Raw genomic sequence first — 18,554 nt, forward strand, 5'->3', positions numbered from 1 at the left:
TCTCAATATAATTTTCCTTTAAGTTGTTGAACACACTTTTTAAAGACCTTTCCTGCTAATTCTGTAAACTCTGTCAGTAAGTCTGTTTCTGTTGACAGATTTTGCTTCTAGTTTTGGTTCATATTTTCCTACTACTTAAAACCTAAGTGGTTTTTTTTACTGCATGCTCAGCATTATAAATGCTACACTGTTGATTGTCTGTATTCTGTCATACTTACGAGTGCTAAGTTTTGTTCTGGAAGGCAGTTAATTTAGTAAAGATCCACGTGATCTTCTAGAGGTTTGTTTTTAAGCTTTATTAGTGTGAGTCAAAAGTAGCCTTCACTGTAGAACAGACTAGTCTTACTTTTAAGGCTTGGACTTTCCGAGGTCTCTAAAGCACTGTTTGAGACTGTTTCCATTAGTCGTTATTTCTCTGGTAGGTTAACCCCACCCCCACTCCCAAACCTGCGTTATTTTTGTTTACACAGGTATTCCTGAGAGTTAAAGACAGGTGGCTTAAAAGGAGGCAGTTAAAGAGAAGAAAACTATTCTCTCACTGTTGTGGCCTCTCCCGTTGCGGAGCACAGGCTCCGGACGCGCAGGCTCAGCAGCCATGGCTCACGGGCCTAGCCGCTCCATGGCATGTGGGATCTTCCCAGACTGGGGCATGTCCCCATGAACCCATGTCCCCTGCATCGGCAGGCGGACTCTCAGCCACTGTGCCACCAGGGAAGCCCCTATCTCTTTTAAAAAACCAAAGTAATTCTTTTTAAAGATACCTGCTTTGTTTCTAGCATATATAGTAGAGGAAGATTCCTGAAAGAATCCTCAAATCATATCCACTTTTCCACATGCTCACTTTAGGAAGTATCTATGGTCTCTTTATTTCTTAAATTACTCATATAAACAATTCTGACTCAGTAAGAAAAGACACTGAGAATATTTTATAAATATGCATAGCTGTGGTTTCTGTAGTCAAACCTCTATTTTTATACCATTAAAAGGTAAATGTTGGAGTCTGGCGTTGAAAAAAGAACAACGCCCTTCTAATTCATTACAAGGAAGGAAGAATTCTTTAAGGATATTTTAATTTTCTATTCTTTTCTTTATTATCTATACAACCTCACTTTCTGGCTACCTAAATGTATTCAATAGTTTATGCCAAGGATGAAGTGCTCAGTCAAAATCTCCTTTGAAAGGCAGTCAAACTACAAGACAAGAAAAAGGGAGACAAGAATGACAGGTGTCCCAAAGGTACTGCAACCGCAGAGACAAGCAAAGTTCAGGAGAATAGAATATTAACAAAACAAAATGAGACAGGAATGAAAAAAAGAAAGTTTTACATTTCAAAGCTCTATTTCAAAGAAACAATTGACATTTTAAATACAATATGAATAGAAAGAAATTGAGAACATAAAAACATGAAAATATTTTTGCTTAAAAATGAATTATCACTTTGAAAAGGTTCAAAATGTAACTAAATGAAAGTTATCTCCTATTATTTCAAATGCTTTATAAATAAGATCAAATACAATACCATGCCTATACAGTAGGAGAAATAGGAACAGAAAGTATTTCTGAGGGTAGGACCTGCCATCAATCAAAAAAAGGGGAAAAAGCAGTTAGAAAATCTGCTTTAATGCTGAATCTTAAATGTGTTAAATGACTTACATTTTCATAGCAACCTGATTTTTAAAGTAAGTAGCCAAACTGATACCATAATTTTTCTTCTTAAAAAAACCTGAAAATACATTCATAGGTTACATTTAATTTTAGAATACTTTGCAAAGAACATTTTAGAAATTTTCTGAATGAAAAAAGGGGTAAATAGGTACTGACCAATTCTTAGTTGCACTATTATTTACATAAAGCATATGTATATCTCAATTTTTTAATGTCATTATAATTAGTATGAATTTATAACAGGATGCTAGGTCCATACTATACAATCAAAATACCTTGAAAATAATTTTTTTTCTTATAAATGTGCTTGGCATTTAAAAATATGTGACTCTTTACCAGCTAATTGGGACCAAAAAATACTTACTTCACTGTGGCACTTAGAAGAAAGTTCAGCTGTGGCATTAACAGGTTGTCTGGGGCTGACAGATAGCGATCAAACTGAACCTAAACAAAACAGAGAAATCCAAAACACAAAGTGCATATATCTGCTAACAGACATCCCAAATAAGCATCTCTTTTAAGGATTAAATCTTAGTAAAAATCCCATATTCCAAATAACGAGTTCTTCATGATCAAAATGAGTTATTCCTTACACATTTTAACTAAAATCTCACTGAAAGTGTCAACTCTTTAATACAGTCAGTATCAGCAATACCTACTTTCAAAATTCTGACCCAAGCCATTTATCCTGATCTCCTGTTGTCGTTACTTACTGTTTATTATTACTACCACTAGAATTCGTATCATAAAGCTTCCAAAGGGGATCATTCCTATGAGGACTAAATGAGTGTCATCCAACTGATGGCTGTGTGTGTGTGTGTGTGTGTGTGTATACACACACACACATATATAGGCAAAGTATGTACTTAAGATGTGGAAACATGCTACAAAAAGTGGTGCTCACGCAGAAAGGGATGTGCAAGCAAGCTTATCACTTGAAAAGAAGGTAATAAAGTGGAGGTTCGGTGAGCGTCACAGTCAAGAGTAATATTTTAAGATTGGAATCCAATTTCAGTTATCAACTCAGGAAGAAGTCAAGAACTATAAGCCCAGGATCACTGACAGATGGAAGTCTATAATGATATATAGCTAACTCCTTCAAGTCTCTCATTCCCATCTCCATTAGGTTAGGAGTAAAACTCTGAAACTGAAGAAAATCTAAACAGGAATAATGACACTATTAGGGTATGGTGCAATATTACTACAAATGTTATGTCTTGGTCAGATCTCCTTAGTTAAAGGAATACACATGTGCAATCATTATGACTGGACCCAACGTGAATACTGCATATGAAGAGATAAAATTATCACCCGAGACAAAAACTATCACACAGGAAAAAATAAGAATAATGTTCCATAAGGAAACGTTATGTTGAAATGCTTTATTATGTACTTACCATTGCAGCCTTCAGTGCCACAGAATCTAGGTTGGGAAAATTAGCTAAAGGGCCCTTAAAAAAAAAAAAGGGACAAAACCAAGGTGAAAACAGGTGCTATATGTTACAATTCACTTCTCAAATACAGTCCATTAGTAGATTGCCCGAATTTGAAAATTTAGCTTATTTCCAAAGAACTCAAGTGTCCTATCTCCAACCTCAATTAAAAGAGGGACTGTGATTTGTTCATTTTGTATAACTAGCGTGAAGGCACTCAATAATATTTGTTGGAGAAGCACGTAAGTTTATTAACAATGGAAATAAAAGGATACTTCAGATTTAATCATAGGCAAGAAAAAAAGGGCAATAAAGCACTGAGGAATGGCAGTAAGACATGGGGGCTTTAAGAGTTTCCTTGATAATTTTAGATAATATAAAAAGGCAGCAGAATTTGCTCCTACTGGTAGAAATTTGCTTATTACCTTATCAAAAGAAAAAATTCAAACCTTGTCCCTGGGCTATAAAATATTCATGTTAATGTTATTTAAAAGTATTTTGCTTTTTAAAGAACGAGGCTTACATGGTTTTCTAGGGTTCCCACCACTCCATTTTTTAATTCTACTGGAGTTCTATAACTTAAGATCAGATGTTAGCCCCAGAAGTATTTACCTTTCCAAAGTAATAGACCATGACTTGCTACATTAAAAGGGGGGATGACTGCTATTTATATAGTAATCTATGCACTTAATAAATCAATGGTGATAAAGGACTAAAAAATTTACCAATATGAATATTCTTTATATATTTTTCACTACTAATTTTTGTATATTTTCATTACTTGTAACCCAAACTATCTACAGTAAAAAAGATAGTACTTTGGGACACCCTACTATATCTCAGATAGTCCTCCAAGAACTACACAGGTATTATCTCAATCTTAGAACAATCCTATGTTACAGATATTATTACCCTCAATCTACAGGTGAGGAATCAGAGAGAGAAGTCACCTTCCCAGTGAAAAATTGCTACTAAGTGTCTAGCTCTAGAAGCCGTACTCTAAATTGGTGTATCTCTCTAGTTAGGAAGATCCATGTGCTTACCTGTTCGGGTTTATGTTGCTGTATGGTGTTATAGATATAACTCACGCCTGCTCTAGTTAAAACATAAGAAGCTTGCTCATTTATAAGTGTGTCCAAATGTGCTTCAATCTAAAATAAAACACAATTAAAAGAAAATATTTTAAAAGAAGAATAAGACTGATTGAGAGTAGAAGTAGACTAGCCTGGAGTCTTAGCTCTTCATCATGGATGTATTCCTTGCAGAGGCTATGAGGCCAAAATATGAAGGATAGGGACTACTCCTGTACAAAGACTTTTCCTTCCCCGGAGAGGAAGTCCTCTTACAAAAGGGAGGGAAAGTCTTACTTGAGGGTTCCAGGACTAGCCACTAGTCGAAAAATTTGGGTTGCTTCTTGGCTCTTTTAAAAGCTGGTATTCAGCAAGACACAAACAAAAACTACTCATAAACAACAGTGTAAAATAAAATACTTAGAAAGAATTCTGGGAAGACGAGGACCTGATGTCCCTCACATCCACACTGCCTCATGCTCCCAACTTGCTGGACTAACTCAACCAATCAAATACCTCATCTGGAGAAGTCTGAAGGAAATCCCATGGGGGCTGAGGCAGTAAGTCCTCCAGAGGAAAGCGGATTTGCGACAACTAGGGGACTGCTGAGGAACCAGCAGAAGGCTGGTCAAAGATGTCAAGTTCAGGAGCTGCCTAAAAAGACCCAGCTAGCAGGTGGGACTTGTACGTGGTCACCTGTTTTGTGCTATTCTTGGGGAAGCCACCTAATGCTAATGGGGGCAGAAGCCACAGAAGGAGACTACCTGATGGGATGAAGTATTCCCAGGTGGGAAGAAGTTGGCTGCTCCTTCCTTTAACCAGTACAGGCCTGTAAGTCTACAGATCTTCCTGTTATCCCTCACTGGATACTCCCCTCAGTTTTACCAGCTTGTTTACCAGTGGCACAGTATGCTATTAAGAGATGCTATCTGCTACCATCTGAATGTTTGCCACTGTGCAAGTCACTCCAGCAGCTGAGCCCCTCCCCGTAAAAAACTTACAACTGATTTAAAAGAGGTGAGTAGGTTCTATGAGAAAACCCACCTGAATAATGAGAACAAGTATCTTTTCCTGAGGCAACACTACTGAAAGACGCAGGGTACCTTAGTTTTTTTTTAAGTGAATGCCCAAGAAAGTACAATTAGAACCTTAGAACCCTTACTTACTAGTCTTACTGGAAAATCCAAGAAAAACAAGATTGCAAATGGAAATATTTAATGAAAGAGTTATTGCCAAGAACCAAGTTAGTATCTGAAAGAAAAGTGGAAGAATAGTAATACAGAGTAAATATCAAAGAAATATATTAAAGTGAAGAGATTTAAACAGAAATTAGAAGGCAAATTTAGGAGATAAAGCCAACTAATGACAGGAGCTTCAGAATATGAAAAGTAACAGATGGAGAAGTGATAATTAATTACAGATAACAGAAAACTTTACTGAGCAAAAAACAAAAGGGTGGAATCTTCAGACTGAAAAGGTTTTGCAAAATCCAAGATGGAAATAATAGAAAAAGAGACATACCAAAAAATATCCTGAGCAAATATCTGAACGCAAAGGAAAATCCTTGTAAGCTTCCACATGAATAGAAGAGGTTATCACAAACAAAAGAGAATCAGACTAGCCTAGATTTCTTACTTGAAACACTGGAAGAAGAATGGAAGAAAATTAATAGACTAGTGATAGAAAAGATCTGAAAATCAAGAATCTTTTACTCGACAAGGAAAACTATCACTGTGGGGCCCGTGCCTTCCAGCATCCACACCCTTGCCCAGTCCTCTCCACACTGACTCTGGCTGGCCCACGTGACCAGTGCCAGCCACCAGCCCATCAGCAAGAATGATGCAGGCTCAAGAAGCACTTACATGGTGGGGCTTGTCCTCTTGGAATGCAAAAAACAACTTTGGAATATTTGAGAAACAAAGATAACTGGTGATAAAACAGATTGCTGGACCAACTGATATATGGGCACATCTTGAGAAGAGATTTAGACAAATGGCAGAGTTTCGGGTTGAATTAGTGATAAACACACTAAAAACCAATGACTATTTTTTAAAAAGATTTTACTAATTATACTTAAACAATTATGCAAAAAAGGAAAATTAATCATACTTCATTATATTTCTTTTAAAAGAAAGAATTAGAAAGTAGAAAACATCAAACTTAGAGGTCTCAAACTCATTCCTTAGAAAAACCCAAAATGACAAATTTTTACTGTAGCCACTGCCAAACAGTTTATATACTTGTGATAACAAAGAAGACTCAGAGTTGTTATTGTTTTTTTTTTTTAAACATTCTATCTACCAAAAATCACTATTTCAAAATCAAAAGCCAAGAATCTGGTAAATTTTATAAATGGCCTTGTTGTGACTCTTAAGTGATACCATTTGGCTTATAGGACCAGAGCGATTGGCGTAACAAACTGTAATGTTGTGCCTAACATTGATTTACACATAGATAAAAATATATCTGTCCTCTGCAACACCTTCTGCACTAGCTACACAGCTTGAAAAATAGCACGTTATTCACAGTATGGAAACTGAAATTTGCATACAGAATAACAGTTCAAATTAGTCAGAAAAGCTCCATTCCACCACCACACACTATGGCTTGAATAAAATATCTTACCTGTTACATATTCTGGCTTCTCCAAAACGAAACCAAAATACTGAATATGCATGGGGGCAGGGAGGGGTTCTATCAGACTATAACAAGGGATTCATATAAATCAGGTCACTGAAATTATCTTAAAGCCGGTAACTGAGATCATGTATAGCAAAAAGATTTCATCACAGTGAGCAGTCATTTTATGGCAAAATTAACCTGGAACTGTAGCATTTCCAGACGTCTGTCAGTGAATTCAAACAGAGCTAATGTTGTCTTCATCATATACAGTGAATTGACCATGAAGGTGGCCATGTCAGCTGTGCCTAAATTGCTGGCTGATACAGTACACATCTGGAGGAGAGGATCCAAGACACATGATAAAACCTATAAATGAAAAATAAAATCAAATGTATTCCTTATTTCCCAACCAGTGATACGGGTCTGTGTTAACGGCACTTCAGAATGAATGTCAAACTAATGGGGAGCGGGCCAACTTACAGAAGCGTGTAAGAAAAAGATTAAATGGTACGGCAACTGTAATAGTTTTTAAAACAAGCATCACTGAATATATACTTTTTAAATTAAAGGGAACTGGTTTAATATTTGAAGGAAAAAGCAATGAGAAGGACTGTCAAGATACATGGGTTATAAAGTGCTAGAATTTCAAAAGAATGTACAATACAGGAGCAATAAGAATCATTAAAAGTGAATTTACAACATACCTGCACAAAATCGGCCTGACGGGCATCTAACGGTACAACTGAAGAATCGTGAGATGCCAAAACTTCACGCAACAACATGAGTGTCTGATTTAATGCAGAACTTGGTCCAAGATCAGGTGGTGGGAGTTCAACCTAAAATGCAGGATGACTTATCCACTGCTTGTATTTTTCTACTAAATTTTAGTGTCTACATAAATGCCAGTTCACAGTAAAATAATTCATATGAAAGATGTAAAGCTTTGCTGATACATTACAAAATCTACAATCTAGCAACAGCTTATTTTTTATCCTACTAATCAAAATCAGCACAGAAAGTGACACAAGTTTTTTGTTAGATTATCTCAGAATACATCACAATTAAAAGTACAGAATTTGAACTTTAATTCAAAAATTACGAGGAAATTTAGCAGTCCTTGAATTGTAGAATTATATTTTCATATAGATTCGAAATGGCCTGTTTTGTTTTTTAGCCCAAGTCTTAAGAAAGTAATCCAGAGACCAGCACTTCACCTACTATAGTATTATCGAGAATCATCACTCACCTGCATGCCCCAATGTCAGATACTGTGGCTCAATATGTACAGGTTCAGGGTCTAGAAATCTGTCTTTCAACAAGCACCCCAGGTGGTTTTCAGGACCCTGGTCCATGAGCCACACACTTCACAGAAACAGTACAACACTGCCACTAAAATCTTGAATTCTGGGGTTAAAGAGATTAATTTTACATTTTGTAACTAGCACTTACTAGTTGTGTGACCTTGGAAAAGTTATTTAAATTCTCAGAGGCTCAGAGGGATTCTGTAAAGATTAAATGGGATTGCTGCATCTCAACTACTGAGTAGAGTATCTGATACTTATTAACTGGCTACGTTCATCATCCCTCCTTGACACTATCATGATACCCCAGAAGAGGTGCCTGTGAATTTTTTCAAAACATTTTTCAAAGTACTTATAATACTAATATAGTCACGTTTTGTAAATGAAACAAAATCTGGTACTCAGAGATCCACGTAACACTACACTCTCATGTCAGGTAGATAGAAAGGCATAAGAATTTTATAATATCAGTATTTATATTAAGAATGTTTCATGTATAAAAGTTAATACATAAGTGACATCAGCAGGAATGGCAAAGTATGGACCTCTGAAAATCCTCCCTCCTTCATAAAAGCAACAAAAACAAAAATTATGAGACATGCCAACAAACAAAAAAGTATGATCATTTACAGAAAAAACAATCAATAGCAACTCCCTGAGGAAGCCCAGATGTTGGAAATACTAGTCAAAGACTTTAAATCAGCTCTTTTAAATATGTTCAAAAACTAAAGGAAACTGTTAATGAATTAAAGTATGAGAAAAAAACTCTTACAAAATAGAGAATATCAATAAAGAGACAGAAATGGTTAAAAAAAATAACCAAATAGAAATGTTGGAGTTGAAAAAGCACAATAACTGAAATGAAAAATTCGCTACAGGGAATCAACAGGAGATCTGAACAGACAGAATAAATAATCAGTGAACTTGAAACAGGTCAATTAAGATTAACTGCTGTGAGGAATAGAAGGAAAAAAGAATGAAAGAAAATTAACAGAGCCTCAGACACCTATGCGACACCATCAACATCATCAGTACAATGGGGATCTCAGAAGGAGGAAAAAAGGGGGCATGCAAAAGGAATATTTAAAGAAATAGTGGGAGAAGAGTTAGCAAATTTGATTTAAAAAATTAATCTAAACATCCAAGAAGTTCATGAACTCCAAGCAGAATAAACTTAAATAGATCTACACTGGGACACATAATCAAACTGTCAAAAGACAAAGAGAGAATCTTGAAATCAACAAGAGAAAAGTAACTCATTCTGAACAAAGGATTCTCAGTAAGCTTAACAGTTGATTTCTCATCAGAAAACATGGAGATTAGAAGGCACTGGATGATATATTCAAGGGCTGAAAGAAATATACTGTCAACCAAGAATTCTATATTCAACAAAACTACTCTGTAAGACTGAAGAAGAAATTAAGACATTCCCAAAACTACTCTGCAAGAATGAAGAAGAAATTAAGACATTCCCAATAAACAAAACCAAGAATTCTTTACCAGCAAACCTGCTCTACAAGAAATATTAAAGGGAATCCTTCAAGCTAAAATGAAGGGACACTAGACAGTAACTCAAATTTGCAAGAATAAAGAACAGCAGTCAAGTTTCTGATATCAGTAAATATAAAAAGGCAGTTTAATGTACTTTCTGCTTTTAACTCCTTTTTCCTGGATTTAAAAGACAACTGAATGAAGCAATCATTTTAAATCTATGTTGCTAAGCACACAATGCAGAAAGATGTAATTTGTAACAACAATATCATAAAGGAAGGGGAAAATGGGGCTATATAGGAGCAAAGCTTTAGTACACTATTGAAAGTAAGTTGGTATGGATCCCAACTAGCTAGATTATTAAAAAATTAAGATGGTAATTATTATTCCCAGGGCACCACTAAGAAAATAACTAACTACACACATACACATACATATATATTTACATAAACGATAAGGGAACTAAAGCAGTGTACTAGAAAATATTTACTTAACACAAAAGAAGGCAGTAATGGAGGGACAGAGAAATAAAAACACTTAGAACATACAAAAATATGGTCCAAAATGGCAGACATAAATGCTACTTTATCAGCAATTAAATTAAATGTAAACACGCTAACCAAAAAAGCAGAGGCTGGCAGATGGATAAAAGAAAAAAGAAATACATTGACCCAACTATATGCTGTATTCAAGAAACACACTTTAAAGACAAAAATAGACTGAAAGTAAAAGGACAGAAAAAGATATATCTTGCAAACAATAAGCAAAAGAATGCTAGAGTAGCTATACTAATTTCAGACAAAGAAGACTTTAAGACAAACACTGCTGCTAGAAAGGAGGGCATTTTATAATGTTTATTATAAAGAAGATACAACTATAAACATACATGCATCTAACAACAGAGTCAAAAAATACATGAAGCCAAAACTGACAAAACAGAAGGGGACAGTGTCTCTTGTGGCGAAGGAATAGTTACGTCGAGTTTGATACCTCCTTCAGTTTTGGTTCCTTTTTTCTATTACATTCAAATAAGACTGAACTTATGACTGAACTCCAAAATATGAAGTCATCTTTATAAAAGTATTTTCTACCCATTCATCCAATTTAAAAAAGATATCTAGAATGTTGTTAAACTGATGGATGATCATTAACACAAGAATGTATTCAGCCGTCAATAAACACACAAAAAACTGTTCAACATCATTAGCCTTCAGAAAAGTACAAATCACAAATGAAATACCACCACACAACTTCCACAAAGGCTAAAATTAAAGACCAACAATATCAAGTACTGGAGAGGATGTGGAGCAACTCAAATTCCCACACATTTCTGGTGGAGTAAACTGGTACAACCACTTTGCAAAAATGCTTGGCAGAGCTATGAAAGCTATCAACCCAGATATTCCATTACCGTGTATACACACAAGAGAAATGAAAACTTATGTCCACCAAAAGACACGTACAAGGATATTCATAGGCACTTTATTTACAATATCTAAGAAACAGAAACAATACAAACATCTATCAATAAACTGTAGTAAATTTGTACACTAGAATTATTACACCATGGTTAAAAAAAATGAACTACTGCTAAACACACCATGGACGAATCTTACAGATATAATAACTAAATGCAAGAAGTCAGACCCAAAAGAGTTCACCTGTGTGAATTTACTTATGTGAATTTCAATAGCACACAAAAACAGGAAACAGGAGTCAGATGGTGATTGACTTTGGAGGCTTTTGACTGGGAAGGAGCATGAAGAAGCTTTCTGAGGTGCTGGAAATGTTTTATATGTCGATCTGGGTGATGATTAATGAACATATATACAAATACAAAAATTCAATGAACTTAAGATTTGTATACTGTAAGTTTTATCTCCATTTACCCTGAAAGTTCATTTAATCTTTTTTTGTTTATATTATGTAAATATTGATAATAACGTTTTATAAAAATATCCAAAATTCAAGTGATTAATAATTATAAGGCACAAAAGAACTTTATGAAAGATATATTCATAACTTTTATGTACATTTCCCAACTATTAAAGTTGAAGTATAAAGAAAAATTTCACATTTCAAAGCATTTGGTCTACTGAAAACTTCATATTCTATATATTAGAACCTTTTTTTTTAATGTATAGAGCTATAACACTGAACAAAGTTCTCATTCTTCTTGTGACTGTTCACTATGACATTTTTTATCCCTTTTGTAGATACGTGCTCTATTAGAGGAAAATGAAAAGGGTGCACCATAAAAGTTCCAAAAGCTGTTTTTACAACCTCATTCCACTGCCAACTTTAGTTTTATTCTTTGAAATATCTTCCATTTAAGGTTCTCCAATTTTCTGTACTGCAGCTTCTTAGAAGACCACTTTCCCATGCGCTTTCAAAAAATAAAATCAACACCAGACAAAAACCCTCATATTTTTTTAGTACATACTTTAATTTTTTAAATTAATTAATTAATTTTTTTTAATTTTTGGCTGTGCTGGGTCTTCACTGCTGCACCCTGGCTTTCTCTAGTTGTGGCGAGCGGGGGCTACTCTTCATTGCGGTACACAGGCTTCTCAATGTAGTGGCTTCTCTTGTTGCGGAGCATGGGCTCTAGGCATGAAGGCTTCAGTAGTTGTGGCACACGGGCTTAGTTGCTCCGCGGCATGTGGGATCTTCCCAGACGAGGGCTCGAACCCATGTCCCCTGCACCGGAAGGTGGATTCCCAACCACTGGGCCACCAGGGAAGCCCAAAAACCCTCATATTTTTAAATTAACTGCTTCATTTTATATATAGACTCCTTTCACTCTAAATACATATATGTTCCAGTAATTAACAGTAAATGGAACTAAAGTGCTTTTTTTAAAACCACTTTATTGAGGTATGATTGACATACAAAAAGCTGTAAATATTTAATGTATACAACCTGATGAATTTACAGGTAAGTATATACCTGAAACCAAGTCCCCCTAAAACCAAGTTCCCTTACAGAGTTTATGAACAACCTCTTTATCCAAAGCTTTACTCTCTTTCTTGTTCCGCCCCTGCTCCCCTCAGGATTGAGAAGTATCAAAGAAAAGGGGACACTGAAACCAAGCAGGACCCTGTGAGGCCTTCCCAGGTACAAAAGCCCCTCCATGTCCCCCATTTCTTGTTTGTGGAACAAAAGGCTTTAGTCTCCTAGGCCTTCTGTGAGTTCCAAAGAGCTGACCCAAGCAGTTAATGATCAGGACAAGAGAGTCACAAGACTTCTAGCTCCTCCTGAAGGGATATAAATAACAATCTGATGCATACTTTGAGTTGTCCTGGAGAAACTAAGACCCCCATCCAGGTGGAGGATGGTGACTACCTGCTGACCACAAGGACTAGACTCCAGACTGACTGAAACCAGACGGTTAAGATTCCCAAAACATCACCCTGTTACCTTACCACCAACCAACCAGAAGGTCTACAAGCTGATCACGCATCCTAGGACCCTCTCCCCTAACACTGTCTTTAAAAACCCTTGCCTGAAAGCCATGAAGGAATTCCAATCTTTTGAGCATGAGCTGCCCATTCTCCTTGCTTGGTACCCTGCAAATAAACCCTTACTTTGCTGCAAACACCCACTGTCAGAGTTTGGCTTTCTGGAACTGCAGGCACATGAGCCCCTACTTGGTAACATAACCATGAAACCATCACCACATTCCATAAACCATATCCATTACCTCCAAAAGTTTCCTCTTACCTTATTTATGGAATTAAATTTTTTAAGTCAATAATATTATTCAAGGTAAATTTAAGAGTGCAAACTAACATTTGTTTGATATAACTTCAAATAATTACAACTTTTTATTTCACATACTTTTATTTAAAATTTAAAAAGCATTTTACCTGAAAACACTGTTATTTGTTTTTCCTAGCAGAATAATCTGCAAGGAATAATGTAAAACTCAAAATACTCATCTAAAAAAAGCACTTTTCAGGGGCTTCCCTGGTGGCGCAGTGGTTGAGAGTCCGCCTGCCGATGCAGGGGACACGGGTTCGTGCCCCGGTCTGGGAGGATCCCACATGCCGCGGAGCGGCTGGGCCCGTGAGCCATGGCCGCTGGGCCTGCGCGTCCGGAGCCTGTGCTCCACAACGGGAGAGGCCACAACAGCGAGAGGCCCGCGTACCTCAAAAAAAAAAAAAAAAAAAGCACTTTTCAAACTTTAACATGCATATGAGTGACCAGGGAAATCTGGTTAAAATGCACATTCTGATTCAGTAGGTCTGGGGTGGGGCCTGAGATTTTTAATCTGAGATAAACTAATAAACTCCTAGGTGATGTCCAAGCTGCTGGTCCAAGTACTACAATTTGAACAGTAAAAAGAGATTCTAAACAGTAATGATATCCTCGAATTTAAATCAAAATTTAAAGGACCACTTAGGTTTTATTTTCACAGAGCTGGTCAATCCCACCTACTATTAATTTGATATGGGTTTCACTTATGACATACCATCCCTTTTAAATTAGAATTGTACTATTACTATAGTGAAAAGAATTGTAGAAAATGTCTCTCTAGCTAAAATGGATATGACATTGTATCTTTTGTAGTACAGACACATATTCCCTTTAGACTTTGCCAGATTCACAGTTATGAATGTTTCAGAAGAGCCTGATAAGGAAGGGAGTACACATACTTGAATACTTAAGTGCTTCAAATGCTTTGTTAGGGAAAAGGTACATCTTTCAATAAAATAATTTCCTTGCATTTTCTTTTTTCATACTAAAGAATTAGTTCCCAAATATGTCTTTTTAAAAGCACAGAAGGAATCATGAAAAGAGTTCATATCTGGCTTTATTTATTTTAAAAGCTGTTCTTAACAATTTTGCTATCCACTTAAAATTCTATTAGCAAAAATTTCCACTTGGGTGCTTTGCTAATGAAGACCATTCTGCAGTAAGTGTTGTTTTCCTCATAAGGCTAGAATCTTCTTAGAAGAGATGAATGGTTTATAAGAGTCAGAATAAGATGAAGATATAATTAATATAAAATATGGAACATTAAATATTTGGTGAAGGAAAGATAATTCCTGAAAGAAACCTGAAATGGTTGTATATATAAGCATCACATAAGCTGTAAACAGTATCATATTCCAATCTCAATTTAATGTCAAAATATCCCTAAATATGACCCAATTCATATCTAAGAAAAACATTTCAGGGCACAGTTATTGATGATAATGACAACAATAAATAACAATAATAGCCAAAACCCGTCACTGCTATAAACTCACATAGGCTGCAGTATTAATTGGTACTTAATATATTCAAATTACAATTCTTTCTTTTCCTGTTTTTATCCTATTCCATTCTGGGTTTTAACAGGAAGATACCATGCTTAAAACTTGCCTTTTATTAGCCATTTTATGTTCCTGCAACTTTCATTTTAACTTTATAAGAGAAATAAAGTATTTAAGAACTTCATGGGGTTTTCTGAGTGAAAATAAAATAAAATAAATGGATAACCATTTGGGAAAAATGAATATGATCCTTCCTTCCCAGCATGGACAAAAATAAACTTCAGGTAGATTAAAAATTTGATATAAAAGTGAAACTACAGGAAGACCTAAGAACATACATTTAAATGAATTTATTAAATAATCGAACACTTTCCTACTGATAGATGCTAACTTTAGCATATAATAAATTCGACATGTATTTTCTTGTTGTGGGAAAGTTTCTGAAGTATGTTTTATGGCATGTTCCCAAAGAAGAAACAATAAGAAAAAAAATGTTAGATTTTACTATGTAAACATTAAAAGTGACGTTTCAGAAACTACTACAAGCAAAATTAAATGGTACATGACGACATGGAGAAAAGATTTATAATATATATGACAGATAATATTCTTAATGTATAAAAAATATCAGAAAATAACAAGATACAGCCTAGTAGGAAAATGGCAAAGGACATGAGAAAACAATTCACAAACAGCCAATAAACATATTTTAAAATGTTCATTCTCACTAGAAAAACTGAAATCTAAATTTAAAAAAAGATAGCACTTTTTGCTCATATTGGCAAAGGTATTTTAAAATGGCTATTATCCAACTTTGCAAAATTTGGCACTTCTGGTAGGAGACAGTATGGTAGATTTGAGAAAATAAGTGAAAGGAAGTTAAATATGTGGGGCTGCCTGAGGACATGCAGGATTGCTGGACATCATGGAGGGCTTCGCTGATGTTGGAGACCAGATTTTTTGGTTTCCCAGTGCACATAAAATGTTTAAACTATACTTTAGTCTTTTAAGAGTGCAATGGCATTATGTCTAAAAAACAATGTATATAACTTAAAACTACAAAGCAAAAAAACAATTACAATAATGTTAAAGATCACTGATCACACAGAACACCGTAACAAATAATAATGAAAAGTTGGAAATATTGTGAGAATTAACTAAAATGTGACACAAAGACATGAAATGAGCCAATGCTCTTGGAAAATGGCACCAATGGACTTGCTAAACACAGAGTTGCCACAAAACTTCAATTTGTTAAAAAAACGCAATTGGGCTTCCCTGGTGGCGCAGTGGTTGAGAGTCCGCCTAAAGATGCAGGGGACACGGGTTCGTGCCCCGGTCCGGGAGGATCCCACATGCCGCGGAGCGGCTGGGCCTGTGAGCTATGGCCGCTGAGCCTGTGCGTCCAGAGCCTGTGCTCCACAACGGGAGAGGCCACAACAGTGAGGAGCCCATGCACCGCAAAAACAAAACAAAACAAAAAAAACCCGCAATTATCTGCAAAGTGCAATAAAGAGAAGCACGATAAAATGAGGTAATGCCTGCACTATGTTGAACAGAAGTGGCAAAAGTGGGCATCCTTCATTTGTTCCTGATCTTAAACGAAAAGCTTTAAGTCTTACACTATTGAGTACAATGTTAGAGGTGGGTTTTTCATGTATGGCATTTATTATGTTGCAGTAGTTTCCCTCTATTCCTAGTTTGTTGAGTATTTTTATGATAAAAGTGTTGAATTTTATCAAACGCTTTTTCTGCATCAATTGAGATGATCATGTGATTTCTTTTCCCCCTTTGTTCTGTTACTGTGGTAATTATACTGACTGACTTTCATAGGCTGAACTATCCTTGCATTTCAGGGATAAATCCCAGTTGATCATGCTGTAGAGTCTTTTTTAAAGGCTTCCTCATTTGGTTTGCTAGTTATTATACTTTTCAACTCCAGAATTTCTTTTTGATTTCCCTTGAGATTTTTCTAACTCTAATAGATATTTCCATTTTGTTCATATGCTGTTCTCTTGACTCATCTTTAACATGACTGTTTTAAAGTCTCTGTCTAGTAGATATGCCATCAGGTCTTTTTCAGGAATGGTTTCTGTTGATTTTTTTTCTCCTTTGAATGGGCCATATTTTCCTGTTCCTTTGTGTGCCTTGTGATTTTTTTGTTGAAAACAACATTTGAATGTAATAATTTAACCCTGGAAATCAGATTCTCCCCCTCCTCCAGGGATGCCATTTTCTGTTACTACTTTGGGTTTTTTTTTAAAAATTGTTGTAGCCTCTCTCTGAGCCAAGGATCAGGTTAAGGTATAAACTGAAGTTCTTCTCAGGTCTTTCTGAGCCTGCTCCTTTCCCTGAACATGTGGTCACTTTCTAATTTTCCTCATATATACAGTTGCTTTTGAATGTCCTAGACCTTAATGTCTGACTCCCAAAATGGGAAAAAGAAAAAAATTAAGGGGGTGGAAAAATGCACTAGTGCTTGAAATCCCCAGGAAGTCACTTTAGCCAGAGGAGGAGGTGTCTGACACAATGGGGAGGTGCAAAAACAATGGCCACCCTCCTCTTCACAACTCTGGGATGAGAGCACAGATCCCAGAAGTTTAGAGGACAGTGTCCTCCTTTTTGTTCACCCTGGCTCTACAAACTGTGTGCAAGGTGCTCAAGGAACAAGTGTACAGCTGCCTGCCACAGCACTGGGGGTGGAAGATGGGTAGTCGCAACTATGCTAAGAGTTGAAGTTGACCAAAATTGACTGCAATTTATTACTATTCAAGCCTTCCCCTAGAAATTGCAATTCTTCAATAGACTCCAGAGTTCCAAAACAGTTACATTAGACAAATACTGCTAGTCCAACTGTCATCTAGGTGGGGTGACAGATTCCTGGTGCTTCCTACTTTGCCATCTTCCCTGAAAATTACTGATCTTTGTATAATGATCTTGTCACCAATTACCTTTCTAAATCCATTTACTAGTTCTACAACTTCTCAATTAATTTTCTTGGTTTTTGAAGTACAGTCAGAGCATCCACAAATAATCTAATATTTCCTCCTTTAAAATATTTATATCCGTCATTTCTTTATCTGGATTTTCTATTATTTAAATGTGTTATTGGCAAATATTCTTTTCTTGTTCTTTCTTGACTTAAATGGAATATATTACTAGTGCTTCTATGTTAATCATGAGGTTGGCTATTAGTTTTATTAATCTTTATATGGTTAAGTATTTTTACTTTTTTATTTACTAATATTTTCCCCTCAACAATTTAAATATCATGAGAATATAATTTAACACTGAAACATTTAATATATTTCCTAACACTGAAATATTCTTATATTCCTGGGAATAACCAATACTTGGTTTTAATATAATACTGGATTTATTTTTATAATTATTTACCTTTTTAAAAAACTTAAAAAGTGACTGATTTGAGGTTTTCACTTTTGTACTGTCTTTAAAAGGTTTTTATGTCAGTGTTACACCACCTAAAAGGAACTGGGAAGCTTTCCATATTTTTCTGTGTTCTGGAGAATTCTGTTCTTTGTAGGTGTAAATAAAGCTATCTATATAAACTGAATTAAGTCTAGCAGCATGTTCATTAATAATTTTTCTTTCCTCCCTAGGTGTATTCAAGTTTCCTACCTCATTTTGAATCATTTTTTGTCAATTTTATTTTCTTAAAATCATCCTTTTTATATATTTTAGAATAAAATT

The 18,554-nt window shown here is 35.5% G+C and overlaps 1 protein-coding gene across 9 annotated transcripts in view; it reads right to left on the reverse strand.

Annotated features, from left to right (window-relative positions):
* The window catches only part of COG6 (component of oligomeric golgi complex 6), a 174,757-nt gene that overhangs the window by 126,551 nt on the left and 29,652 nt on the right, over positions 1–18,554 (reverse strand). For all 9 annotated transcript variants that reach the window (XR_003791691.1, XR_003791690.1, XM_029209898.1 and 6 more), the window contains 5 exons: positions 7,495–7,626; positions 6,989–7,156; positions 4,142–4,249; positions 3,063–3,116; positions 2,030–2,109 (listed from right to left, as the gene is read on the reverse strand). Coding sequence is in view for 7 of the 9 variants with exons in the window: in XM_029209898.1 (XP_029065731.1) it covers positions 2,030–2,109; positions 3,063–3,116; positions 4,142–4,249; positions 6,989–7,156; positions 7,495–7,626 (542 nt within the window). In the remaining 2 variants the exon portion in view is untranslated. The remainder of the gene's footprint in view (positions 1–2,029; positions 2,110–3,062; positions 3,117–4,141; positions 4,250–6,988; positions 7,157–7,494; positions 7,627–18,554) is intronic.

Source organism: Monodon monoceros, unplaced genomic scaffold (assembly GCF_005190385.1).
Source record: "Monodon monoceros isolate NGI ecotype Baffin Bay Population unplaced genomic scaffold, NGI_Narwhal_1 Super_Scaffold_8, whole genome shotgun sequence".
NCBI lineage: Eukaryota > Metazoa > Chordata > Mammalia > Artiodactyla > Monodontidae > Monodon > Monodon monoceros.